The 27,242-nt window shown below is 30.5% G+C and overlaps 1 protein-coding gene across 10 annotated transcripts in view; it reads right to left on the minus strand.

Annotated features, from left to right (window-relative positions):
- Nucleotides 1-704: 704 nt before the first annotated feature.
- The window catches only part of LOC118181275 (myosin heavy chain, muscle-like), a 51,510-nt gene continuing 24,972 nt past the window's right edge, over nt 705-27,242 (minus strand). For 4 of the 10 annotated variants that reach the window (XM_035350367.2, XM_035350368.2, XM_035350370.2 and 1 more), the window contains exons 15-39: nt 26,269-26,481; nt 24,047-24,134; nt 22,363-22,480; nt 22,095-22,215; nt 20,188-20,324; nt 19,964-20,045; nt 19,588-19,842; nt 15,682-15,810; nt 14,585-14,707; nt 14,048-14,134; nt 13,761-13,906; nt 12,516-12,606; nt 10,426-10,482; nt 10,116-10,202; nt 9,835-10,001; nt 8,974-9,052; nt 8,034-8,279; nt 7,025-7,221; nt 6,365-6,497; nt 5,800-6,257; nt 5,315-5,636; nt 4,796-5,167; nt 3,730-3,930; nt 2,449-2,607; nt 705-1,195 (exon numbers count right to left, since the gene is read on the minus strand). In XM_035350367.2, the coding sequence (XP_035206258.1) occupies nt 1,055-1,195; nt 2,449-2,607; nt 3,730-3,930; nt 4,796-5,167; nt 5,315-5,636; nt 5,800-6,257; nt 6,365-6,497; nt 7,025-7,221; nt 8,034-8,279; nt 8,974-9,052; nt 9,835-10,001; nt 10,116-10,202; nt 10,426-10,482; nt 12,516-12,606; nt 13,761-13,906; nt 14,048-14,134; nt 14,585-14,707; nt 15,682-15,810; nt 19,588-19,842; nt 19,964-20,045; nt 20,188-20,324; nt 22,095-22,215; nt 22,363-22,480; nt 24,047-24,134; nt 26,269-26,481 (4,209 nt within the window). In that variant the 3' untranslated portion in view covers nt 705-1,054. Of the gene's footprint in view, nt 1,196-1,520; nt 2,608-3,729; nt 3,931-4,795; nt 5,168-5,314; nt 5,637-5,799; nt 6,258-6,364; nt 6,498-7,024; nt 7,222-8,033; nt 8,280-8,973; nt 9,053-9,834; nt 10,002-10,115; nt 10,203-10,425; nt 10,483-12,515; nt 12,607-13,760; nt 13,907-14,047; nt 14,135-14,584; nt 14,708-15,681; nt 15,811-19,587; nt 19,843-19,963; nt 20,046-20,187; nt 20,325-22,094; nt 22,216-22,362; nt 22,481-23,578; nt 23,667-24,046; nt 24,135-26,268; nt 26,482-27,242 lie in introns of those variants that run through there. The other 6 variants (XM_035350369.2, XM_035350373.2, XM_035350372.2 and 3 more) reach the window with 3 other exon arrangements.

Below are 27,242 nucleotides of genomic sequence, written 5' to 3' on the forward strand. Positions count from 1 at the left end.
CTCAATGTCATAATTTTTACTACTGTGCCATTTATCTTAAGAGATAAGAAGGTTAGATCTTGAGAGAAAAATATTTCTCATTGCTGTATTTTTGCTTTATGTCGGTGATATGAAGCGAACAGATATTTATCAAAGTTCATAAACAGAATAAAAGTTTATATGTTCTTGACTCTTCTTTCAACAGTCTAAGAAGATACCGAGAATAACTTTTGCATATACTTACATTGAAATTTTATAAAAAATACCAACTTTACATTGAATTACTGGGTACGAAGAAATGTTATACGGACTGTTAAATTATTAGGAAAGTAATTAAGAAACTGAAATTAATGCAAAAACTGAGGCTTCCCAGAGAGATAAACTGTATCTCTCAGGATCTTGAAATTGTAAAATTTCTGTTGATGTAGCATTAGCTTTATAAAAAAATAAGCTGTGGAGATCTTCAATAGCATAAATATAAAATAATATGTGTTATTTTTGGGAAATCTAAATTCACCGATTAACGCTGAAATAACTAAAGGTAAAGAGAGTGAAAATAAGATATTCTAAAATCAATTTATGCTGAAGAGTGTAAAGAGGTTAAGTTTTTAGTGTAGATCATTCTGGCTGTAATAAAAGTCAAACATTTCTTTGTCTTTAAATTAAAAAATTACATAGTCATTTACTACTGCAAAAGAAAGACAATGGCAAAGAAAATATCCACATTTCAAAGAGTACATATCGTTTTATTGTAATAGTACTGTTGACATAATTAAAATACAGATCTCATATTCTTTACCCTTTCTTCCACAATACAGTCTCTAGAATATTATTTTTGCATTTTTTCACAGATGACAATTGACAACATGAAACATATAAGTGAACAAATTTGAGGAAAAGCTTTGCAAATACTTCAGTTTACTTGAGGGAAATGCATTTTGAATCGTATAAAAAGTCTGCTAATCGAATTTTACGTTTTTGATCATTTTGTAGTCGAAATCGAGGGTATTTTTAACTAATGTCCATTTACACTCTCTCAGCTCCTCGAAATGAACGAAGTATTTGGTCGGGCTTATTATTCAGCAGTAACGTCGGTGTCTGCGGTTGTTTGGCAAGGAACAGCAAAGGCGGTGGGGAGGTTCATCACGGGCACTTGAAGGTTATCAGAAGTGAAGTATGGCTTTTGCATGAGAGGATGAATAGCCTGTGCATGACCCTTTCAGAGAAATAAAAAATAAGTTAGAGACATGAAACATATTTGTTAATCTAATGAAAAAAATTAAAAAAGAATCGGTCATTTTTCAGAGAGCAAAGCACTGTTTATAAAAAATCTATACCTCTTACTAAAAAATTTGGACATTAAAAGCATAAAATAAATTTACTTCGCTCTCTAAATTTTATTTGAACTCGCTTAAAATTATAGAATAAAATAACATAAATAGATAAATAAAAGTGCATATTAAAAGTTCCTTACTTCGATCGATTTATTTACTAATGCATAAATACGTTTATAATATTTTCACGAAGCAAGAAATTGCTCACCTAAATGGTAATTACAGGAAGATTCCCATCTCACTCTTCGGCTTCAAGTTTGGATTTCGGTCGACCTTTCATCATGGGCTATATAATGAAGAATCCGAATGCTTAGCGTGATATAAAAGCCGCAAGCACAAGCCATTGTAGTAAATTCGTAATAGGAAGAAAAGGTTAAGGTATTACGTGCTGAATATGGTTAGTGCCAGAGGGAAAGCAAAAATGAAAAGTAAACAGAGCTACACTACAATTTAACTTCATTTTGTATTTACTTTTAGCAGCTAAAAATTTAAATATTTATGCATAAGTATAAAATAAAATTTAAAATAGCTTTCCTATTAAGCGTGCTTTATAATAATTAATTTTTAAAGCTTTTCTTGCGAAAGCAATAGCGCTCTTTAGCATTCTACCATATCTGATAGACTATTCATATATACTCATTCTTTAGAGTGTATATGTGCTTCCGAGAAAAAATTCATTTCTGTTTATTGTAAGAAATTTTAGTCATTTGTTTATATATTTCTAAAGGCATCATCTGCTACTTAAAGGTATTATCAACAGCGAACAATTTGTAATTGAAGAAATGCCTCAAATGCTATTATTGATAAGTTAAAATACAACTATTGCTCCAATAATACATATTTTTTGCACATATGTATTTGTTTTAATAAATTAGTTCCAGTTATCAATTCTAACCTAAACGCAACAAATGTTTCTTCATATGTAATAGTAATAAATGAATATTTTGCTTTAAATGCCATGAAATGTATTATATAGTAAATCAGTACTCTAATTAATATATTTTAACTAATATGCAAGTGAATTTTTCTCCCGCGAGTTTCTAGCATTTTTGTATTCTTAATTCCCTACTGGAAGGATGGGCTTATAGGGTATCTGGAAGGGAAAAGGTAACTGCTAGTATGATCTAATACTCACCATTGGCGGGCTCATAGCTCGGCCGGCAGAAGCAGAACTGCGGTTTTTGGCACGAAGTTTTGCAACGGCGTTCTCAGCCATGTCTGCTCGCTCCTCGGCATCTTCCAATTCTTGTTGGACCTTTCGGAATTTGGCCAAGTTCAAAGCAGCGATTTCTTCCTGCAAAAAGATATTTCATCAGTGATAGCACTTTCTTAACATTATTAAGATTTTTTCACTTTACACTCAATAATTTTAAAGTTTCATATGTGCCGAATAATCAATTTCATAACGAAGGATTTACTAATCTAAAATAAAAGTTGTAAAGTAATGATAACTTCTTTAAAAATACGATAGTATAGTTAGCTGCAGGCAGAGCCGCCTATAAATTTAATACTTATACAAAATAATCCGTTAATCTAACTAGAGCCAGGACTGCTAAGTTTCCTTTAGCGAAACTATCTCCAGTTACTTATTAAGCACTTTTTAAATGTTTAAGATAGCTTCGAGTTTTAAGATACTCAGGTCCCTCATCCTTCACTTTATGAGCGTTAAGGCTTCAGTTAGTTTACATCTCATCAGTAATCTCCAATCATGCTCTATGTAAGACTACAATACTATTCAACAGTATTGATCAGTCATTCCTTATATTTTTATGACTATTCATTAAGACATAAAATTCTATTCTGCTAGGATATTTTCTGGCGTTAAGACACAAAACCGTTCTAATATTTCATGTCGCTAAGATATAAAATTACAGTTTGTCAAAGTATATAATGCCTTGTTAATAATGAGAAAAAATTAAAACATTTTAAGTACTTAATCTTCTCAGTGTTCTACTTTTAGGATAGTTGTAATAGAATTTCTTTACGATAGTATAGTTCACGATAGTTTACGATAGTATAGCTTCCTTTTCATTAAGACATAAAATTATAGCCTGCTGTAATATTTCCTGCCATTATGGTACAAAAGTGTAATATTTCATGTTGTTAGAATATAAAATTTTAGTTTGCTAAAATATATAGTGCCTTTATAATTTTAAGAGCAAAAATTAAAACATTTTAAGTACTTAATCTTCTAAGTGTTCTCTTTTTAGTGTAGTTGCAATAGTATTTCTGTTATCTCTTTTTCTGCTTTCCTTTTCTGTTATATCTAGACGATCATACCGTATTTTTTCTGTACCATTTATAAAAAACAAAATCCTTTCACATACGTACGATTCAAAATTACAGAGTATATAGTAAATGAGGTCCAAAGATTATTAAGTGGTATCTTTAAAAAGTCTTTAGAAAGGTAACTTACGGCTTCTTCTATCTGTCTCTTGTAAGTCTTGATCTTCTGCTGGAGTTTGTCGACGAGGTCTTGCATGCGTTCATGGTTCTTGCGGTCCTCATCGGCTTGGAATTGCAGTTCCTTCACGCGGCGCTCAGACTTTCTGACATTCTTGGCTGCTTCAGAATGACGGCGTTGTTCATTGTCTAATTCGGTTTCCAGTTCCCGTACCTAACCACAAAATAATAAGAGATTATGAAAATAAAAGTATTATCTGAGTATGCCCATGCTGATTTTTTTACATTTTTGGTTAAAATAACGTACAGCTAAAAATAACGCTGACATTTTGTAATTTATTAGAATAAGGTTATAATTTATAACTGCTCCAGCACTGTCATAGCTAAGAAATTTTTAATAGATATCAAAAGATTGATTTAATTAAATCTCGACAAAATTCTGCCTTTTAAAATGGCAAAATTACTGACAAAAGTTCATGTTTTAATATAATCAGTTTGCTGAGAATTTATTGAATAAGACACTTTATTTTAATCTACTGGTGATGAAGTTGGTAAATTTTATTAAATCAATGCTTTTGTTTCTGTCTCTACGAACGTAACTCAAAAATGACAAATTAAAATTTTTAATTCTTTTCCTTTTGTTGCTTAAATTTTCGAAATTTAATAATATTTCAGCAGAAAAACTCTGTGCTATTTGTAGCATTCTAAGGAAAAAATTATTAACAGCAATCTTTTTCTAACTCTCTCATCCATCGCATTTTATAAGTAACTATGATGTTATTTATAAAAGCAAAGGATTTATTATTAATGTGTACAATTATTAAATTTTAAGTATTTAAGTGATAAAAAGCCAAAACTATGAACAGAAAATTTGGCACATATTCTCGGAACCTTACTACAAAATTAATTAAAGTGCTTAATATAGTACTCATATAGGACTACCTAAGCATAAACCTATTCAACTGCACAAATATAAAAGTTTATTTACGATGTGTTTTAATTTTTTCTCTATTCTGTTTCTCCTTTAACATTTGATTTTTAGAACATTAAACAAAGAAAAAATAAATACAGTAATTTACCTTCTGTTCGAGTTTCTGGATAATCTTCTTGCCACCCTTTAGTGCTGCAGCTTCTGCTTCATCAAGCCTGACCTGTAATTCCTTTATCTGAGCCTCCATAGCCTTGCGCATTTTCTCTTGTTGTTGAGCGTGTTCCTGTTCAGCTCTTAGTTCATCAGCAAGACGAGCTGCATCTACCATGGCCTTCTTGGCTTTCTCTTCAGAAGATTTGGCTTCGTTCAACATTTCATCGAGATCGGCATGCAGAGCTTGCATCTCACCTTCAAGCTTTCTCTTTGCCATGGAAAGAGAAGAGTTTTGTGCAGATAATTCGTTCACATTCTCGTGGAGTTCAGCCAGCTCACTGTCAGCTGCTCGGCGAGCGCGATCAGCCTGAAATCAATAACATGATTTTTGTTTCAAGTAAATTTAATTTGATATATAAAAACGGTTATTGGGTTTAAATTTCTAAAAAAGGGGAAAAGAGTAAAAAAAAAAAAAGAAAAAAAAACTGGGTAAGTTTGGATGTATGCTTCTTACTTGTTCCAAAAGCTGCCTGCTTTCTTCCAATTCTCCGTGCATGGCATTACACCTTCTCTCAGACATGGCATACTGTTCACGAACTTCATCTCGCGCTCTTTGTTCTTCTTCCAAAGCTTGTTGCACTTCTTTCAGTTGAATTTGGTACTTCTTGAGATTCTTCTGTGCTTCTGCATTAGCCTTATTGGCATGGTCTAAAGCGATCTCTAATTCGTTGATGTCGCTCTCAAGCTTTTTCTTCATCCTCAGAGCTTCAGCCTTGCCTTTAGCTTCAGCTTCGAGACTAGCTTGCATGGAATCGATGGCGCGTTGATGATTCTTCCTGTGAAGTAAAAAATAACGATTTTAAAATTTGAAAAAAAAAAATGCTTCTTCCCCAACTCCATGCTTGCATTTTTAACACTATTTTGAGGATAACGTTTACATTTAACATACAAACAAAACATGTAGAATTGTAACATTAGTAATGGTTACATTTATCTTACCTTGTGTTTTCAAATTCTTCTTCTTTTTCTTGTAATCGCCTGTCAATTTCCTGTCTCACTTGGGAAAGTTCCAGCTGTGCTCTCAGAACCTTATTCTCTTCTTGCTCAAGAGCAGCTTCAGCTTCTTCAAGGGCAGCTTGTAACTCTTCCTTTTCCATTTCTAATCTCTTCCGTGCTTTTTCCAACTCGTGTACGCTCCTTCCTCCTTCACCAAGTTGATCAACGAGGTCTTTGATTTCATCTTGAAGGTTCTTATTTTCCCTCTTAACAGCTTCATAGTGTTCTTGGCTTTCTTCATATTGAGACCTAAGTTTGAATACTTCAGTGGAATAGTTCCTGCATTCTTTCTGAGAAGCATCAAGTTCAGCTGCCAGATCATCAACTTTCTGTTTCCATTCAGCAATGATTCTATCGAAGGATTTTTGCTTCTTCTCCATAGCAGCTGCCATGGCATTAGCCTAAAAATAAGAAGTAAATTAAAATCAATGATTCGGAATAATTAATATTTAACATCATATTATACATTGCTAATAATTTTGGCCCAAAAAAAATCCAAAAACCTTACCTTTTCAACTTCAATCGTCATGTCCTCGAGTTCACCTTGTAAACGAGACTTGGTCTTTTCGAGACCGCTGCATTTAGCATTCAGTTGGTCAATAGTCTCCATAGCTTCCTGCAACTTAGCATCAAGCTTCCTCCTGCAAGAAGAATGTAAGAATTTTTATTGCGCTATTGGTAAAAAAATTACATTCGCTTTTATAAACTTTTATTTAATCCGAAAGTCCTTTGTTTATTGAATTTAAAGCCCCCAATTATATATTTTATGTCGCAACACGCGCACGGTATAAATCTTCAAGCTCTTTCTTAAATTAATTTGATAAACTACTTTTTGTTAAGGAACAATGAAGTATTTTGAACCAGCCAGAGACCCAGCGACAAAATCGCCGAATACTTGTAGTTCAGCCTGGGTCCGACTCTAGGTAAAAGACTGCCTGCATGGGCATTTCATAATTTATATCATATGTAACGTAGATACGAGTCAGTTTTCCTCAGAAAATTATCCACGAAGGCATCTGTATAGATAGCTTTCGAATGCTTTGCGTTAACGGAAATAAACCGACTAGAAGTTTTAAATATTCAGAAATTGGAAGAAAGAAAAGTCAGCTTCAAAGCATTTAAATATAGTTACGAATTTTAAAGACCAGATTTTATTGCAATGACATACTTTGATTCCTCTAGTTCTTCCAAACGGGCCAATCCTTCGCTTTCGTATTTTGACCTCCAGAGTTGTACCTCAGCATTAGCTTTGCTCAGCTGCCTTTGCAAATCAGCTTTAGCTTCTTGTTCTTCTTCTAATTGTTCCCTGAAACTGTCCAAGTCGTGCTCTACGCTGCGGAATTTGCCCATAGCAGTGGCACGTTCCTAAAAAGTTTTTAAAAGTTTACCTTTTAATAAGAATATCTGCATTTTATGTATATTGACATAAAAAAAGGACAAAGTATATTCATAACAGAAAGGACTCGAAATTTCTTCAGTACATATTTTTTATTATTATTTGCAGTCAAATTTGAAATATTTACTTCCAGTAGAAAAGAATAATTGCCATTTTTTAAATATGAACTAAGTCTGCCTTATTGATGTTTCTTTTTGAGAAATTCATTAATGATATACATCAAAATGAGTCTTATGGAAAAGATACTGAATGTAATATTTGTTTTACAGAAAAGTGTGTCACTTCACTTCAATTTCAGGTTTTAAATGAAGTAATTAAAATTCTAAAAAATGTTCTTACTTAATTCTAAAATTTAATGCCTTCTTTATTTCAAATGCCTTTATATCTGTCTATTCATTCATTATGTTCTTATATAAATATGAACTAAGTCTGCCTTATTGATGTTTCTTTTTGAGAAATTCATTAATGATATACATCAAAATGAGTCTTATGGAAAAGATACTGAATGTAATATTTGTTTTACAGAAAAGTGTGTCACTTCACTTCAATTTCAGGTTTTAAATGAAGTAATTAAAATTCTAAAAAGTGTTCTTACTTAATTCTAAAATTTAATGCCTTCTTTATTTCAAATGCCTTTATATCTGTCTATTCATTCATTATGTTCTTATATACTCAAAAGTGCATTTCATTTTAAGGTAATTGTATATTTCATTAAAAAAGAATTACTGCATTTACTGTATTTTATGAAGTACGTTTTTAGGGAAATAAGTGTCGAACATACCCTGCTTTCTTCATCAGCCATTCGTTTGACATCGTCAAGCTGTGTCTGCAGGGAAGTTTTAAGCTTGCTAAGTTGGCTAACTTGAGATTCCGCTTCTTCCAGTTGCCTCTGGAGTTCACTGTTTTCTACTGTTAACCTCTTCTTAGCAGCGTCCAAGTCCCCTAGAGATCTGTGTGCTTCATCCATTTTGCCTTGCAGTTCACCTAGTTGCATTTCCAGCTGCTTAGCTTGCTTCTCTGCATTAGCCTTTTAGAGAGGAATCCAAAGTTACACATATTTGGAAAACTTCCATTAAATGGTTTTGAAAGTACTTTATATTTTAAATATTTACTATAGTGAACAACACATAGTTAAGGTTGTTCAAAAAATGGGATTTACGTTCTTAGATTTACAGAAATATAAGCTGGTAAGTTTATGGACAAAGTACTTATCGATGAATCAAATATTATAATTACAAATAATTCTTTTTTGTTTAGAGGGAAAAATCAACAAAAGCATGGCAAGCAAAAACATGTTTAGTACTTTAGAAAAAAAATCATTTAATATGTATGTTACCTTTTTCCTATTCATGTAATCCAAGACAATCTGTAGTTCATGCAGTTCTTGGCAAAATGAAGCATTGTCTTTTTCAGTTCTGTATCGCACATAATATAATGGTAAAAAGGGGTGGATCGTTAATCACCTTCAACGTGCAAACTAATATAGGAAGGAGAAAAAGGATAATGCATGCAAGGTATTACTTATAAACTATGAGGTTAATAAATTGATTAATTTCACTCACATTAAAGAACTAAAAATAGTATTATTCTAATTTCGACATGTTTCCGGAAATATCGAGTATTTCACTTCATCTGTTTTCTAATTTTGTTACTTTGGTTTTTACAAATCACTTAATTGCAAGCACACGCACATTATGCACACTCGTTTCATGCTTATCTACCTTTTCTTTGTTCACATGATCTACGCTTGATCGTACATCATCAAGCTCACCCTTCATTTGTGCCTTCTCTTTTTCTAACCTACATGGATGAAGCAATTCCCGGTATAATATAAAATAATATTTTTGATAAGCTATTTCAAAATTTAAATGTATTTACTAAATTACAAAAAATGCGCTAATTGCGTATTAATTGAAGAAACTAAATATGCAAATATATCATTTCGTATTAAAGGTAAATTTGCTTATGATACTTCTGCTATAAATTTAGACATTCATGATATATTAGAAATTATCAATGCATACAAAAAATGATAAATCTGTAATCGCGTAAAAATAACGAATTGCTAAAATTAAAAAATTTTAAAAAGAAAAATTTTAAATCTCAAATAAAACCAATTTTTTAAACAATAAATAAATGACAGAATTTTCAAATAAATCATTTTTAATATAAAATAGTTTTAAAATTATAAACCAAGAAAGTGAAATATAAAATAAAATACAAATCTAGTCAAGCATAAAATCAGAAGTGTAAAAATGAGAATAAGGTCGTTTTAAAGTTTAGTACTATTTTGTACATTATTCTTCAGTGAAAAATATGATGATTTTCGACATGATTTAAGAGCTGAAATCATATTTATGGTAATGGCTTTAAAATTTTTTGCTTGTTTTGCTTCACATGGAAAAATAAAAATAATGTTTTAACAAATTTTGGAACATGCTACATTTTTCTGAATACGATCATTAATTAGCTTGTAGTGCTAGAAAGTGTTTTTATTTACTTTCGCTGCAATATTTATTTTAATTGTTATGAAAATATATGACATAAAATATATTTCCTTTAGAGTGAATGTAAGGATTTACCTGGCTTTGTGCTTGTTCAGTTGATCGATTTGTTCACTGAGCTCTGCAACAACGTCGTTGTGTTTCTTCCTGAGGTTGGTCAAAATCTGTTCATGTTGAATATTGGCTTCTTCCAGATCTCTCCTGAGTTTAGCCATCTCAGCCTCTCGCCTCTTGTTGAGTTCAACCTGTATGTATGGAAATGATTATTTAAACATTTTCGGAATATTTACTGGAATATTTGATTGTAAAAAGATTCTTCTAAAATGACTTGATCCTAAATATTTATGAAAATTTAATACCTGAGCAGATGTGGCACCGCCAGCTTCTTCCAACCTTTCACTCAGTTCTTCAATTTCACGGGCTAGGTCAGCACGTTGTTTTTCGGCCTACGAAATAAATAAAAAAAAAGAAATGCCAACCATTAAAATTAATTATTATAGTCAATGTAAATAATAAGCATGGCAGTTATTTAAAAAAATTATTTTATAAAACATAATCTAAAAGATTAGCTTGTAGAATGTGTATCGGTTGCAAAATAAACAAGTATTTCACTTAAGGTATACAGAATAAGGATAATTAACCTTAGGTGGTTAAGTACGTGATACATACCTTTGCTCTTGCTTGCCTTTCAGCCTCTAATTCTTCCTCCAATTCCTCAATTCTGGCCTGAAATAAGAAAATGTTTAAAAATATGACATAAAGGGAATAATAAAAATGTAGAAGTGACTTAAATTGAAAACACACAAGTGAAAAAATATGCACAGCATAAGCCATTATATCTAGCCATTATAATCGCCTAAAATATCAGAAAGTAAGTAAATTCTTAATATCAAATTAAAGTGCCTAGAACTCATATTAGTAAACGCATGAAATGTTTAATATATATCAATATAAAAGCTACAGAATCTTTATTGTAAAATGACTTATAGAATATAAAATCATTTGCTAGGATATCAAAGCATATTTACTCTCTTACTTAAGCATAGATGCAGCGTCGATTATCTTGAAAGAGCAGAAGAAAAGAGTTAAGCAAAGATAGCCAAGAAAAAGAAATATGGCCTGTATAGGAGCTGCATAAACGGCAAGCAGTGCGGTGATTTTATAGAAAATTCTTTTCCTAAACATCCTACTTCATAAATTAAATGCACAGTTCCAGGCGAAGCTGCAAAAACGGGTTCTTGCAATCTTCGAATCATTCTTTTACTATCCGAACTCAAATTGTAACTCGGAGAAATGTACTGATGTTTTTGGTAAGGATAGAAAACATCTTTTTTCAGAACATTTCCACTATCAAAAGGGCGAGGACACGTTTCGATTTTTTCTACAGTCACTGGTTCTTTCGCCGCACCATCAGAAATTTCAGGATGATCTTGAAGCTGGTATCCATTGGATATCCCGTTGATGACATTATTTTGTTCCGTTATCGTAGATTGAATCGTTGAATCGAGATCGGGCTTTGCTGTCGAATCCATTGAAACACTAATATTAATAATCCTAAGTATTGAATTTGTGTATAATTTGCACTGTTCTTGCTAAACTCGTTAACGATGCTGTTTAAGAAAAGGGAGAATTCCGGTAGAATCAATGAAGCTTGAAAATGCTACAGAAAAGACAAGATTGAGAATGAGTTCAAAGCTTTTCATTGGAGACTCTCATATGCGAAGAAGACACGTAGCTGCTTTGTCATCCAGTAAGTGGAAGAGAAGACAGATCCAAAGCGAGAAGTGTAACTTTACTCCTCAAGGCTTCCCCATCCGCGTGCTAAAAATGAACTCAGATGACAACATCGTTGATGGTGAGTCAGAGAACTCCTGACAGACGTGGAAATATTACAGTTTCGGAAGCCTTTTTGGGAAAGAAGCGGAAAAGTATATTAAACTTCTCAGCAGACAGAAATTCCTTGCTACGAATGTTTGAGGGTCAACCTGTACTTGTAGTAAACAAGGATCTGAAATCCTGTATTTACCAAAGAAAAGGAAGAATATTGTTTTCTAGCATTTCCTTTCTGCGTGAAGATCTGCATTTTATTTCTTACCTTCTCCATTTTTAGATAAATTAAAGTTCAACGGAAGTAAAAATAGTTTTGAGCAATACAATGTTAATCATTTTTCATCATTTAATTTTTCAATGGGTCGTTCTTATATTGCATATATTTGAAACACCTGCAGCTTGAAATAATTAAATTGGTGTAAAATCTCCATACTTATTTACTGTTTTATGATTATATTGCAATTAAATCAATGCAGTCCTCAAATGCACCCCGATATTGATTGAACAAAATATCTCAGAAGTAAATTAAAGATACTGAGTTTTTCATGCTTTATTTCATTTCTTAAATTTCTGTAAGCTTTTTAATTGTTGTGGAAAGAACAGAATTTAAACAGCGTAATTTCGCTGGAGAAATCAAATGAGATTTCTCTCCAGCTAGATGAATTAATATCTTCCATGACAAGAGTTAAAATAATTCCAAATTTGAGTAAGCGCTAGAAGTTGCTCACATATCATCACACGACGTTTTTTGATATTTGGAAACGAAAGGTATACACCACAAACTTTACAGCAGTTATTATTTTTATGAGAAGAACATTTTAATCATCTAAAGTATAAAACAGAACGTTTAGATATAATTATGCACCCTGAGATTAATTTTAAGCAGAAGAGTTATTTATAATTTGGTAAAAGTAATTTCTAATTCTTACCTGGAGTTCTTTGATTTGCTTCTGAAGTTTGGCAACAAGGCTTTGCTCATCTTCAAGTTTGGCTGCTAAGCTAGCCATCTCCTTTTCTTTCCTGTAAAGAATAATCGAACATAACCATTTTAGTTCTTATAATCGTTGAGAACTGAAAATACTTTAATTAACAATTAACAAGATGCATTTAAAAATCCTCAATTCAAGCAGTAAAAGTTATTCATGTTCATGACTCTACATTTTTCAGTTTTAAAATAAATTCAGTTGAAATAATTTTCTGTTTTAAATAAAATGTAGATTATAATTTAACAAAATTGTAAGAAATACATATTTATTGCCATTAAATTAAGTATTAGTGAGAGTCTCATTATTTGATTTGAAAATTATATTTTTTTCAATTAATAAATATCTGAAAAATTAGATTTATACAGTAATCACAAAATATTTATGTTTAGAATGAAGCGATTATTTTATAAATTTTTAAACTATCTTGAAAATTCTACAATTTCTTATTATTAACATAATGCCTCTTTGAAATAAAATTTTGTTACCTTTCGCTAAACTTGCGTGTATTTCTAAAGTAATAAACCATTTTTGGTGAGATATAAAACTATAATCATTTACCTGATTACTAATTCTTTCTAGTTTAGGTTTGTTAATATAAAAATATCTCCAAATGCAATAGTTGAACTTACATTGTGATCGGAAAACACAGAACAAGGTAAATGGCATTAAAATACAACTATGAGAAACTGCAACGACAAATTTTGAAGTGCAGTTTCTTTCACTATTAATTTTCCTGTAGGTTAGAAAGTTACTAAATTACTGGTTTAGTTATACATAAACAATTTTTAAATGTTTGGGTAATGGATGACTTTTATTATTTCAAGCCATTTGAAATATACTACAATTACCATTTCTTAATATTTTAAGTTTAATTAATGATAATGCTGCTGATATTAGAAATAATACAAGAAGCTAATATAATATAACTACCTGTATGAACAACGGCATAAAATTACTATGCATTTTTATACAAACCGTTATGTGGCGCTTCATTATATGTTAATGAATTCCAGAGTACTTAATTTCCAAAAAAAAAAAAAAAAAATTCAAAATATATTTGAAGCAGGAATAAAAGCTTCTTTAGTGTTAAGAATTTCTTAAGTGAAAACTACTCAATTATTATTGTTAACTTTAGAGATATTTACGTGAATTTTACAATAAATTACATTAAGCTACTGATAAAATTACCTTTGTAAGCTCTGCTCAAGTTCTTTTTTGTTCTTCTCGAGATCAGCAACAGCTTCCTGAGCAAGTTTAAGATCTCCTTCAACTTTTCTCTTATTCTTTTCAACATCAGCCCGAAGCTTCTTTTCTCGTTCTAAGGAATCTTCAAGCTACAAATTTTATTCAAAATTCGAATTTGAATTGAATTTAATTCAAAATATGCAGAATCTAAATAATCTCGCTTTAAGTAATAACGACATTCAATTGATATTAATGCATAACTTTCAAACAAATTAAACACGTGAATATACCTCATCCAAAGTCTGTTCCAACTTGGCTTTTACTTTGTTCATGTGGTTCAGTTTGTCTTCAGTGGCTTGAAGGTCCTCGCCGGTTTTCTGAAAGTTATGAAATAGTTACTTATGGCGCAGTCATGGAAGAGCATAATTATGTTTAGTTTCCCTAAGTCGAAATTACGAAAAACGTATCTTAAGTAAAAATGCTTACTAATTTTCTGGTGAATTTTAGATAAAATGATAAAACTAATACAAAAGTCTGCTCCAGATTTTAGAAAAAAGACAAATTACAATTTTGAAATCTTTCTGATAGAAATATCTTAATCTTTAAGCTAATTAAGTCTGCTTCAACAATTTGGAGAAAGTATTTTGAGCATAGAATTTAAAGCTGATGGCTTATTTATAACTTTTTGTTCTTACCTTTATTAAAAATTATTTCATTAGATTTACATTAAGGGGGCTTATTAAATTCAGTTTAATCAAGTTTAATTTTATAACAAAACTATTTTAAAACACGATTTATTAAGGTTTAAATAAATACTTATGGATTACCTGTCCCATTTCTTGCAATTGTTTCTTCTCTCGGTTGAGTTTATTAATGAGCTCATCCTGATGAGCAATTTCGTCATTCAAGTTTCGAATCTGGTGATCCTTAGAAGATTTGTCTTGCTCAGCCTGAAATTAAAAAGAATTTATTATCAAACTTATGTAAAATGAATAAAATATTTATCTATGGTTAAAAGTTGAGTTATTAAATTTTAGATTTTAATAATCGTTTTTCCGTTTTCCTTCGGTCTTCGATTATTATTTTAACAGAATTAAATTTTTTTAATGTTCCTTAAACTATCATTTATTAAAAGTGAATATATATCCTTAAAATTATACGTTATTAAATGAATGCTACTGAATAAAGTTTGCAAGTCAACAGCGCATTTTAAATAAAAACAGAAAACACTAATTAACTTAATTTTCGTACTTAAGATTTTATTAAATCTTAAGTACGCTAATACAAAATTGCTTTAAAGGTAGGAGTTTAATCATTTAATAGAACAAGGCAGATCATTTTAAAATAAGCTGTGAAGAAACTGAATCCGGAAATTCCAAAAATATTATTAAGATATTATATAATAAGGAAGATGGTGCATAATTTATTAACTCCCGATATGTCGCGGTTCGCATTATGATAGTATTCTATGAATATTTATTCATTTATGCAAAAATTCAGTTTCTACTTTGGGTGAAGAATCTCTAATAAGTTATTTGCAAAACGTAATTTAAATGCCAAATAATGCATAGTGATATTAATTAATTGTTTGAAGTTTCTTTTAGATAACATTAAGTTAAGCATGCGGTAATAAAAGAAAAAGACAAACGTGCAATCTTTGTTGTTTATCGAGAACAAAATTCATTTAAAATTTTAAGATCTCATACTAGTCTTAATATTTCATGCATTAAGCATTAAATTTGTTCCATCTTTAATGTATATAGTGAAATAAAAGTACAATATAATCTATCATAAATATTAAATTCAAATTCAACTTTATATTCTATTACAAAAGGTTTTTAATTGATAAAATTTTATTGAATTTTATTAACTATAAAGCAAACCTTCGATTTAGAGTTAAAAATAATCAAATGCTCTTACTTACCTTTTGGATGACTAATTGGAGATCTTCAATTTCTTTCTTCAGGTTGGACATTTCACTTTCCAGCTTCTTTTTATTTTGGTTGAGATTGGAATGGGCATCTTCTTCTCGGGACAATCTTTCTTGTAATTCCTGTAGACGATAGGCAAAATCCATCGGATTTAATTTGTCATTTTCCACAATAAAATTATCAGAATTTTTAATACCCACAGCAGCCATTTTTTAATAATATTTTCACTAATAAAATAATTAACCCAGATGCTTAAGCAATATGAATTCCGTTGAAGATAATAAAACTTAATTCAGCATAAGATTGATTAGCAGCTTGTTGATAAAACTGTTTCTATCGAAGAGCAGAGCTGTTAAATCCGCTAAGCAAAGTTCTTGTTCTTGAAACTGTGTATTATAAGGAATATCGAGAAACACTCAAAACACAATTTCGTATTGAAGTCCTTACGAAGAGGAGCCAAACAAGAGAAGAAAGCACAAGGTTCTATAATAGTTAAATTTCAAAATGCTGGAAATATGAATAGAAAACCGGACTTGCTGAAGGAACGAATTCGCAGTCGTTAATGAGGAGTGGGGTCGAACAGCTAACTTCATTCGAGACAGGATAATCAGAGCACGATTGTGACTCAGCGATGAAGGGGTAAGAAATATCTGGTTCCTCCCCCGCATCTTGTCGACTAAGATTTTCTTTCATTTAATTTTTGGCATAGATGCTTGTGTTTAGATTCGTGAAAGGGTGAAAAAAATGTGATGTTTGGCTAGATCATATTACGATTCTGGATTTATAAGATACGTGTTTGACGTAGCACATGTGAAGTTATGGTTTAAAAGATACCTTTTTTTTCAATTTGTTTATTTCTTTATTATTCTTTTTTGATTAAGCAGCATTTGCGCTGGCAAGACAAAGATTAGAAAGCTTGGTATTTAAAAAAAAATTCAGAAACTGTACTTTGAAAAATTTATCTCCCTTTTTATTGTTACTGTAAATACAAACTGAACAAAATATTTTATAAATTCGGATATCTGCTAATTCATAACAAATCAAATATGCTGGTATGAGTTTTTGCTTTACAAATATATTTCAACTTTCGAAAAAATGATAAATTTGTGATTAGATATTAATGTATTTCCAACACAATTTCGTATTGAAGTCCTTACGAAAAGGAGCCAAACAAGAGAAGAAAGACACGGCTCACAATGAAAATTACGCGTTTCTAACATCCGTTTGGTGTGTTAATTTATATGTACGTTAGTTTACTGGATTTGGAAGAAAAATTAATGAAAATAAATTTATAAATTATCTCTGTGGTTCATAACTATATATTAGTGTAGAATAGCTGTTGCAAAATCCAAATCATTATCATCTAAATCTCCAAAACATTTGATGAATGCTGGAAACATGGTATTTTGCCGTTGTTCCAGTTAGAAATTTTTATAAACTTTTATTTAAACATTCTACTGGATAAAAGTAAATTCAAAAGAAGTAGCTATTGATGTAATAACAAAAATATAACTTCCTTTACAGTTCTTCAAAAAACATGTTACTTCCTGACAATGTAGTTATTAAAGATTTATTGATTTTAATTAAATAAGCTTAAATGTCTGTAATCGCGTATAACTGTTTTTGACTGATAAGTTTTTTGTTCCAGCAAAAATAAAATTTCAATATAATGCACAACTGAAATATATATTTTTTAAAAATTCGTATGTGTTTTAAAGCTGCATACCTAATCTAAATTATCTTGTAAATTCTAAACTAAAAAGTTAATGTAACTTATTTGAATATGCCATCGTGGAGAGCTTTCTAAGGAAAACTTGCTTGTATTCACGTTACGTAAGGAAAGCTACGAAAATCATCCATGAAGGAAGAACGTTCGCCTAGGTTAATAAGAGGTGGAACTACCAGCATTCAGAGGCCTTAACCACTCGGCAACTGATTGGACACTAAACTAAAGAGATTAACGAGAAATTTCGAGTAACACAAAACACTTCATATGGCAGGAAACGTTTAAAAATGAATGCTAGTATGAGACTATTGAAGAGCCCTTCTTCTGAATTAAAATTACATTATATTCGATTGGTGCTCCTTAAATCAACAGAAAATTGTCCATTACCTGCCAAAGAAAGCCGCAAAAATTTAAATAAACTTTCTAATTATGAAGATTTTTGTTGAATGTTAAGTGTGTTTTAGAATAAGAAAAAGTGCTCATTAAGTATGTAGAAAGATCTTGTTTGCATTTTAACTTTAATGAATTTGGTGCTCTTTCCCACAAATAGTTATTTTTTATGTAGCATTCATTACCTCAGCTTATGGGTGTACCTTTCAATTAGGGAAATGCAATAAACATTTACTATTAATTTTCATTTATGATTGCTTCTGATATTAATGAATGATTATGAATTAAGTGACCACAGGTAAATTAAATCTTATATTTTGAAACAAACTGCGGAGTATTAAAGGAAACATATTTTCTGTGTAGGTAAGTTATTTTTGTTAAGATAAATGATAACGCAAAAGAAAAAATAATGTCTCTTTTGACATAACTGGAAACGTATCCTGCGTGGGAGGAGTCATCATTCATCGAGGAGAGGGAAGGGAATATGGAGAGAAAGTCTTACTGGACATTTTCCAAGTATTTCCGGAACAAATCTAAATTTTGATATGCTATTTTAAAATCAGCATACTCTTTTCCGACTATGAGAAATCTGTGCGGAGCTTAAAATAATGCAGATATTTATCCACAATTAGGTTAATGTGATGGCTAAGTGCCTGTTGAAGAAGAATAAGATTTGAATGAGGAAACTGAAAATAAAACATTTTTCTTCTTATGTGAAAGAATAATGGAAGGCAGACTACGGGAGATTTCTTGCTTTATAAGATGTCATTTTTTGACATAAAATTACTCTTGCATTCTTTTTTATTCGTGTTTCAGATTTCATGTTAATTATGAAATATAAAGACATGCTTGCTATAAGCTAAGAAAGTCCTTTCTCTCAGTCTCCTTTCCCCAAAAGAACTAGGAAGATCCTTTCTCCCCCTTCTCCATAACAAGTCCTTTCTTCTGCCTGTATTAAATTCTCCGAAAAATTTTAAGACTTTTTTTTCTTGTTGACAAAATTTTATCCGGTCCGACCAAAACTGTGCCTACCACCTTTACTTTGTACTCCTGTATTATGGAGTAAAATCCAGAGAATGTTTAGGGTTAACATTGCAAAACTGACATTATTCATTTCACTTATTTAAAAAGTGCTTGGCATTTTGCACTTTATTAGAAACACTTCGCTTTAAAAAAAGGAATCTAAGGGATGCAGTTTCAGTTGCACATCGAAACAAGTCATGCAAAGTAAATGCAATAAGTTCTATTAGCTAAAGGAAAAAAAAAATGTAGCCTTGAACAAGCATATTAAGGTTCTTTGTATTCCTTTCAAATTAACAGGATGTTACAGCTGTACAAAGCCACCTCTTTCTTCCCAATAAAGAATGGGATTGTTTGAGGAATAGAATTTCATTTTAAATTGCTACCTCTTCAGAAATTCGTTTTAACAGCTGCTTTAAGTTTTAGACATTTAGATGCATACAAGATGCCTTCAGGGCTATTTAATATTTTGAAATATTATTATAAAAGGAGAAAACACTTTTATTGTAATAATTAGAGGAAAAAGATGTTTAAAGTACATATTTATGAAATTTAAATTACAACGTAAGAATATATTTTTGATAATTACTTTAGAAAAAACTTTTTAAAGTTAACCGAAAGGAAGATGCTAATTGAATTCTTGTTTTGCGTTTTGTAGAAAATATAATTAAAAAATAATTTTGTCTTTTCCCTTTTTTACAATAGAAGTAAGAGTTGCTTATTTAATGTCAAAAGGCTTACATAAAATAAAATCAATACAAACCTGAAGTTGTCCTTCGAGGTCATTTTTGATGGAAATTGTTTTCGCGAGACGTTCTTCCATGTCACCACTTCCTGACCTCTCAGACTCGAGCTGTAAGAATAAATCATTTTTCTCTTGGAGAAGTTTAACATTTTGGTGTTCCAGATCTTTCCTTAACTTCTCTTCCTTCTCCAAACCTTCCAATGCTTTCTTCAGTTTCTCTTCTAGTTCTTTTATTTCATCTTCTACGCGGGCCATACTGAGAAGAGGCTTGACCTAAGATATAATCAAAAAGAAAATAGTTTTTTAAGCGAACTAAACACAAATATTACCATTAATCGAAGAAGTGAAATAAGATATTATTTGTTAAAGATGAATTAAATATAATCTTACTAACTTTGATGTATAATTTGTACCATAACCAATTGCGAAGTTGAAGGAACTTTCGGAGATTGCGTTGAATAACAAGCAAGGCAACCCTGAAATAGCGAAGCAAATGCGTTTAGTGACAAAATAGTTTAATGTTATCAAATTCATATTTATTTTGAAACATATAATACGGATTTTAAATTGAGAAGCGAAACGAGGAACTGGCAACGAGAATTAATTATTTTTTTTTACCTTTGTTCCTGCAGCTTCTTGAACTCTTTCTTGCTGAGGTACCACCTGATCCAAGCTTGTAACCAAGTGACAATTTTGGCCAATCGGTCATCACGCATTTCTTCAAGACGACCCAAGACTCCAGCTCGGAAAAATACCTTATGAACGCATGTGAGTTTTTAAACTCGAATTTGAATACTCATCACATATACTAAACAATGTGTCTTAATAAAAATTAATAAGCTATATTTTTAAAAAATTGCCTTTAACGCGCAAAGCTAAATGAAATTGAAAGCTGAATAAAACCCATAAAGAAAAGGTAAATGCAGGCATTCACACTGCATTTGTTTCTATGATAAAAATATTAAATTGTATTAAAATATTTCCTGGTTTTATTGACCGGAGTTGCATGCTGCTAAGAAAAATATTTATAAACTATTAAACAATTAGGTAAGTTAGTAAGTTGAAAAGGGATTAATATGAACATGCATCTTTTCAGTTTTTGTATATTAATTCCCAATCACTGAAAAAGGAGAACTGTTTTCAGTTTTGACGTGCTTATTTGCTTGGTCTCGAGTTCAAAGAATAATTACATCTATTGTATTGCAATGAAGAGTGAGAGAGCGCGCCGTTGAGATGGTTTTAGACCACGGAAGTGAACCAAACGGAATACTGAAAACAGTCCTTCAGTAACTCTAAAGGAGACCAAGATGGTCATTTTGTAGGTTTTCACAAATACAGTAACGCGGGCTAACTCAGTAGTCAGCGAGGCAGATCTTGACAATGCAGTTTGGTCAACGAGCAAATAATCAGTCCTAGCTGGAAAAATTCAGTTCTAGCTTCCTGTCGAAGCTGGAAAAATTATTGCTCTGTAATCCTTTTAAATATTTTTAAATCGAAGATAAATGGCCAGCTTGATGTTTATTATTTTTCTGTGATTGGGATTTAAGAGCCAGCTGCTAATGTAGCAATAAAGCAAAAGCTTATTCGCTTTTAAAGTAGCAGCAGTTTCCTTTGTGGTCGATAACTCACCGTAATCATCATAGTACTCGTAGCAAAAGATTCATCCGAGGAGGGAGTAGGAATATTGGGAAAAGGAGAATGGTGGATACACATCAATCAGGATATAATCGGGTAAGAGAGGTGTTTTGCTGGAAAAGGGAAATTTGTTAAATAAAACTAAATCAAAGAACAAAGAATACCCAATCTCACTGACTTGGATTATCATTTCTGAAGATAAATTAAGAGATAATTAATTTCAGAGATAAGATTCATATTTTAAACATTTCTTTTAGTATTAAAATTATTAAAAGAAACGTTATTCAAAGTAACAATATTTTTTTGTACATTGTGGACTGAGTAAAATAATAAAAGTACTTAGCTTTTACAAATAAATACATCATTTATTGTTTGTTGAGTTTACCCGGATATTACATTATGTTAGAAAATAATAATTTTACTAAAATTTGTTCAATAAATTATTAATTTGTTATTTTTAACTATGAAATTAAATATTTGTAAAAATACAATGCATTGTTTTATTTATTATCGTAATTTAATATAAAGGGCATTATAGTAATATGCATTGTTACTAAAATTTAATGTTCTAAAGCAGGAAATAAAAAAAAGTTATTTTTATTATTATTTTCAAAAGTGAAATAGTTTCCAAATTCAGCTCAAAAATTTTTTATGAAATATTATAATAACAATAACATAAAAGTTTTTCAGTTGCTAAAAATTGAAAAACTAAGTGGAGAAAGTGGAGAAAATCTGGAAAGTGGAAAAAATGATCTTTTAACTTTTTTTTTCTTTTAATGTTATTTAGATATCTTGCGTAATATTCATAGAATATTTTAAAATTTAAGTTTTTAAATTTATTAAAACTTTTGCCTGACATTTATTTCATTTTTATTTATTATGCTGCATACCTTGGTGTTGCCAAGACGATAATCATTTTTGTCCAACTGGATTGCTTCCAATACAGATTCACAGACCTTCTTTGCATCGACGAAACCCTTTGGAACGGCGCTGGCTGCTAAAATTGTATAACTGTAAAACAGAAAAAACACCAAAGATCATTTTCGACGGAGGAAATTTATCACCATTGAATCAGTTACCTAAAAACTTTTCATTTACAGTAAATAAATTCACTGATTGAGGTAACTTCAAATGAGATATGTAACTCATTCGGCTTACCGTTGTTTGAAATCTGGATAGATCATCCTGTTGGGGAATCCTTTTCTGCAAATACGGATTCCTTCCAGTACACCGTTACAGGTCAGTTGGTGCATCACCAAAGCAGCATCAATGACACCTATAGAAAGAGTTCAGTCAGTCTTTTTACTTCAAAAATTTATGCAGATCTTTAAATATAGTCCTTTTATCCTTGAAATGTAGTCTATCTCGTCCTCATTAAGCCACTTATAGAGAAAAATTTCAGAGAAAGATCTCTTATAATACTAAAATTTATTTATGGAACACATTTTGCAGTTAAATAAAGACTTTTACGGAGAACCAGTATATTATTTTTTTCACATTATATATTAAAAAGGCCTACTCGTTTAGCATTAATATGATTTAAAAATAAAGGCAATAACAGCATTTTGCAAGTAATATCATTTGCGTATTATAAGTATTAATAACTGATAATTATTTTATATAGATATTTATCTCTAAAATTTTTTTAAATTAAAAATAAAATTTTATTTTATAGAAAATAATAAAGTCTAAGCAATGGCTTAGGTGTTACCTTCATCAGGAAAGTAAAGATGTGTTAGGTCTTCGGGTGAAGAAAGGAATATAACAAAGTTGGAGCTGAAAAGGTATCGAGAAAAAACAAAAAAGGGGGAACAATCGTTTTGGAAATAGTTAGGACAGGAATAATCATTAAACTGTGCACAATCCCTATAGCTTGTGACATCAGTGTTCACAGTTCTTTGTTGAGCAAAAATCTTAATAGCTTCTTTAATTTAGGGATTATAACAGATAATAACTGCTTTCAAGATTTATCTATATGAGCTCTTACACCAACTCTAATCTATCATGTGTACGTTAAAAGATATTTAAATGAAACAATTTCTTCTCTAATGAAGGGATAAATGAAGATTACTAGATGCTATTATGGAAAGTCGAGATAATAATCAAGAGCCAGCTTTCGAGGCTTCTTTTTGTATACTAGTGTCTGTATTGCTCTGGACCTTGCATGTAGGAAATGAGCATGCAGGCAGTTGCCACTTAGGCAAAAATCAGTTATCACATCTTACTACAAGTGCGATGTTGAAATGATAAATTTTATAATCTACTAATAGTGATCATTTAGTACACGATGTATGGTCATTTTTGGTTCTGCGACACATTTATTTTATTATGTTCTTATGAAGGTAGAAATTAAGAGAAGTTCTTTTTATCTTACCTGGTGATTTAGTTTCATTGGGAATGATGCATCGGACGAAATGAGGAGCAGTGCTACGAAGAGTAGTCATCAGCTTGTTTAATTGTTCCTGTTTCAGATAGTTAGACAGGGAAAATATTGTTAAATGGAGTTTAACTTAGAAAAAGCTACAAACATAAGGAATATACTTTTGAATTCATAGTTTTCGGCACCATTCTTTGTATTCGCTTGTGATCTAAATTAAAAAAGTATTTACTTACGAAGTGGTTTAAAATAAAAAAAAAATCGAATGTTATATTGAATCATAATCTGCAATTTTACATTTTGGATAGATGAAATGTGCACGAATTGGGAAGATTAAAAAAAAAAAAAAAAAAAAAAAAAAAAGATGTTATAACTTCTTTCAGGCTTGAGAGGAAGGTTTCGAAAGGTGAAGGTTTGGAAAGGTATTTTTCACGGGTGAGGCGGATGTTTTATATCTTAAGTTACCTGGTTGTTTCATCTCGTTGGGGATAATGCAACGTACAAAGTGAGGTTGTGTGCTGTGCAAGCTGGCCATCAATCTATTAAGCTGCTCCTATAGTTAGAAAAAGCGAAGCAAAATATTTTAGGCAGTGCATTTTAAACATTTCTTTGTTCCTTCTAAAACTTAAACAAGCTTGTAAAATGATACATTTTCCCTAGCTAATTAGCACTTTATTTGCAGAATTAATCGCATTGAAAGGGAATCAGAAATTTTTCTATCACGTGGTTAAATGGTCATACGTAAGGCTTTAAATATTTATTGACAGGAATATAATTTTGCCTATCTAATTCTTGAAATATTTATTGATAGATATTATGATAACGAATGACTTATTTGTTACGCTGTCACTTGTACAGCAAATTTCTGATTCCTTTTAGTTACGATAAAGCTCTTAATTATGAAAAGCAAAGCTCTTAACACATACAAAGCAAAGCACTAAAATTCTAACACACACTGCTTAATATCTATTAGGCGAAGCTTTTAACGGCTATGATGAAGTTCTTAATATGTTACACAAAATTATTTCGGAAAACCGAAGTTGCAGTTTCAGTTTTTTTCTTTTCATAATCAATGCACTAAACGTTAATAAGCCTATTATGCTAAACGGTTTAAAGGAAAACAATGGCAGCATATCTGCAAGTTGCTCAAGATTTTTAAAGATCAAAAAGCTTCACGAACATATTTGCAGCTTACTAAAAACACAATAGATTTTCCATATTCATTTTATTTGTGATCAAAAGTTATTTTGCATATTTTTTTTAAAAAAAGGTCTTTGTTACTAGACAAAGACATTAAAAATAAATCCATGCAAGCTCATTACTTAGGCAGACCCGAAAGCCCAATTTTTTGAAAACGAACACGAATATAATACATATTGCTTTAGCACTTACAATGAACACTTTTTGCGAATTTTAACAACTTTCAAGAACGTTATTTTGAGAAGCTTTCTAAAATCTAACTAAAGAATCATATTCTATGCATGAAGCATAAAGCAAGCGAAAGCAGTAAGCTTTAATACGTGATCCCTTGTAATGTGGATAGTCTTCGCTATATGGGAATATTCATCTCTTCTAGATAAATGGAAAAATATATTAATACAGTATTTTTGTACAAAATAAATATTTCTGGGGTGAATTTTAAATTTCATCAAATTGTAATAAAGTTATCAGGTGTCTCTTTATTGTACTACAATAAAATTTATTAATAATATATTTTTTAACCTTTTAACTTTTAACAATTGTTTTATGTACAGTATGTATTTTTTTACATATATATACATATTATGGGCATTCACCACGAAAGATAAAATATATTAGAAAGCTATTTATACTTTATCTTTTATAAGCATGGCGAAATTAAGCAATTTAATTTCATTAAAATTATTTTAAAGACATTTTTCATTTATATATATACATTCCTATATATATATATATATGTATATATATAAGTGATATTTGGACAATCAAAATTACATACATATAAATACATGCATTTTAGTTACATCAAAACAGAACATTTGAGAAAAAATATAATTCCTTGACTAACCATAATCTAAGAAGAGTAAAAAGTGAGATAATTCTTGAATAGGAAACGAGAAATTTGAAACGGAAGAAGACTGGGGTAAAACCTCAGTATGAAATACTACTACTTTTATCATAAATGTTGCTTAGGTTTTTAATGCAGTTTCTAAATATTGTGTGTATCTTTAATTAGCTTAGTTTCCAACTTTTTCTTAAAAATTTTTTAAACTTCTTTTCAAGAATTATCTTATTGTTTTAGCTCTTTTAAACATCACAAGATTTATCATATCAGATGCGCAGTTTCTTCATTAAAATATAAAGTGTATGCATATCTTTATTTATGCAAATAAATATAAACTTTTAAAAATCTAAATCCTTTGCTAGAAATAGTACATCGAAATTAAGGTTTTCTCTTTATATAATATTATTATCATAGACATATTTACAGGGATACATATTAATGTTCTGAAAACTACAATAATTTGAAAGTACTTCTTATAAATAAAAAATAAAAAAAATCACAGACTCAACAGAAAAATATTGTATTTTTGGATGCATAAGATATTCGATATTTTAAAACTTAAAATTGAAAACCTCATCAATGTAAGAAAATAAAAATTTATTACATTAATTCCTGAAAGAAAAGCAAATAGGCGTTATCTTACCCTGTAAAGACCGGAGACAGTCTGGAAACCAGAACCCTTCTTCCTGCCTCCGCCCTTGCCTCCGCCACCAGACTTATCATCACCTCCAAGACCTGGATGATCCTCAAAGATCTCAGTCACCAGTTTGTTAGAGCCCTTCTTCATCTGATCAACGACAGTGTCATTCAGAGGATCCTTATTCTTTTCCAACCAGCCGGTTATATTGTATGGTACCTAAAACAGTGGAAAAGAAATTATTTGTGGTTAAAATAATCGTATAATACGAAAGTAAGAAACTAAATAGCCAATTTTAAGATGATACAGTCAGGTGAATGTTTTATGATTGTAAAAATTTTATTAATTTTTAATTAACAGTTTGGACAAAATTTGACAATCAAGTTTTAGGAGAAACAGTTTAAAAATACCCCCCCCCCAAAAAAGAGGGAACAAAAGAATGTTGGTATCCTTTTTCAGGCTGCATGAGATCTTTTAAAAAAACTGTAAGATTTTAAGATAGGTTGGCTAAATTCAAGCTGTTTTAATAAAAAGTTAAGTTATAATATCTTACATTAGTGAAAGCTCTGCTTAATGCTCACATAATTTAAAACGGTTTGTTTTGATTTTTGATAACGGAAGCGTAAGGACATAGGCTTTGAGTAATATTGTTGAAACCTTAAATTACAAAATTCTCGCAAAAACAAGCAATTTCATATTATTTCTATTTAATGGTAGAGATTTCTTCTTTGATTTCGAATCCGGCCTCATCTGGCTCGAATTTAAAGAAGTCATACGGTTAAACTAGATTGTCTTCGTTTATTTATTTATGAACTACAGTCTGTTATTAAGTGTATTCTTTTATTTATTCTACTGTCAGACTTATCAAATCTATACTAATATAAATTTTAATTGTCTGCTCATTTAAAGCCAAACGTAGCATATTTTGCAAAAGTCAGCAGAAAATATTGCGTTATTTATGCAGCTTAAATAATCGACAA

Source organism: Stegodyphus dumicola, chromosome 6, assembly GCF_044657685.1.
Source record: "Stegodyphus dumicola isolate Sdum_Otavi_A_Nest chromosome 6, ASM4465768v1".
NCBI classification, from domain to species: Eukaryota; Metazoa; Arthropoda; class Arachnida; order Araneae; family Eresidae; genus Stegodyphus; species Stegodyphus dumicola.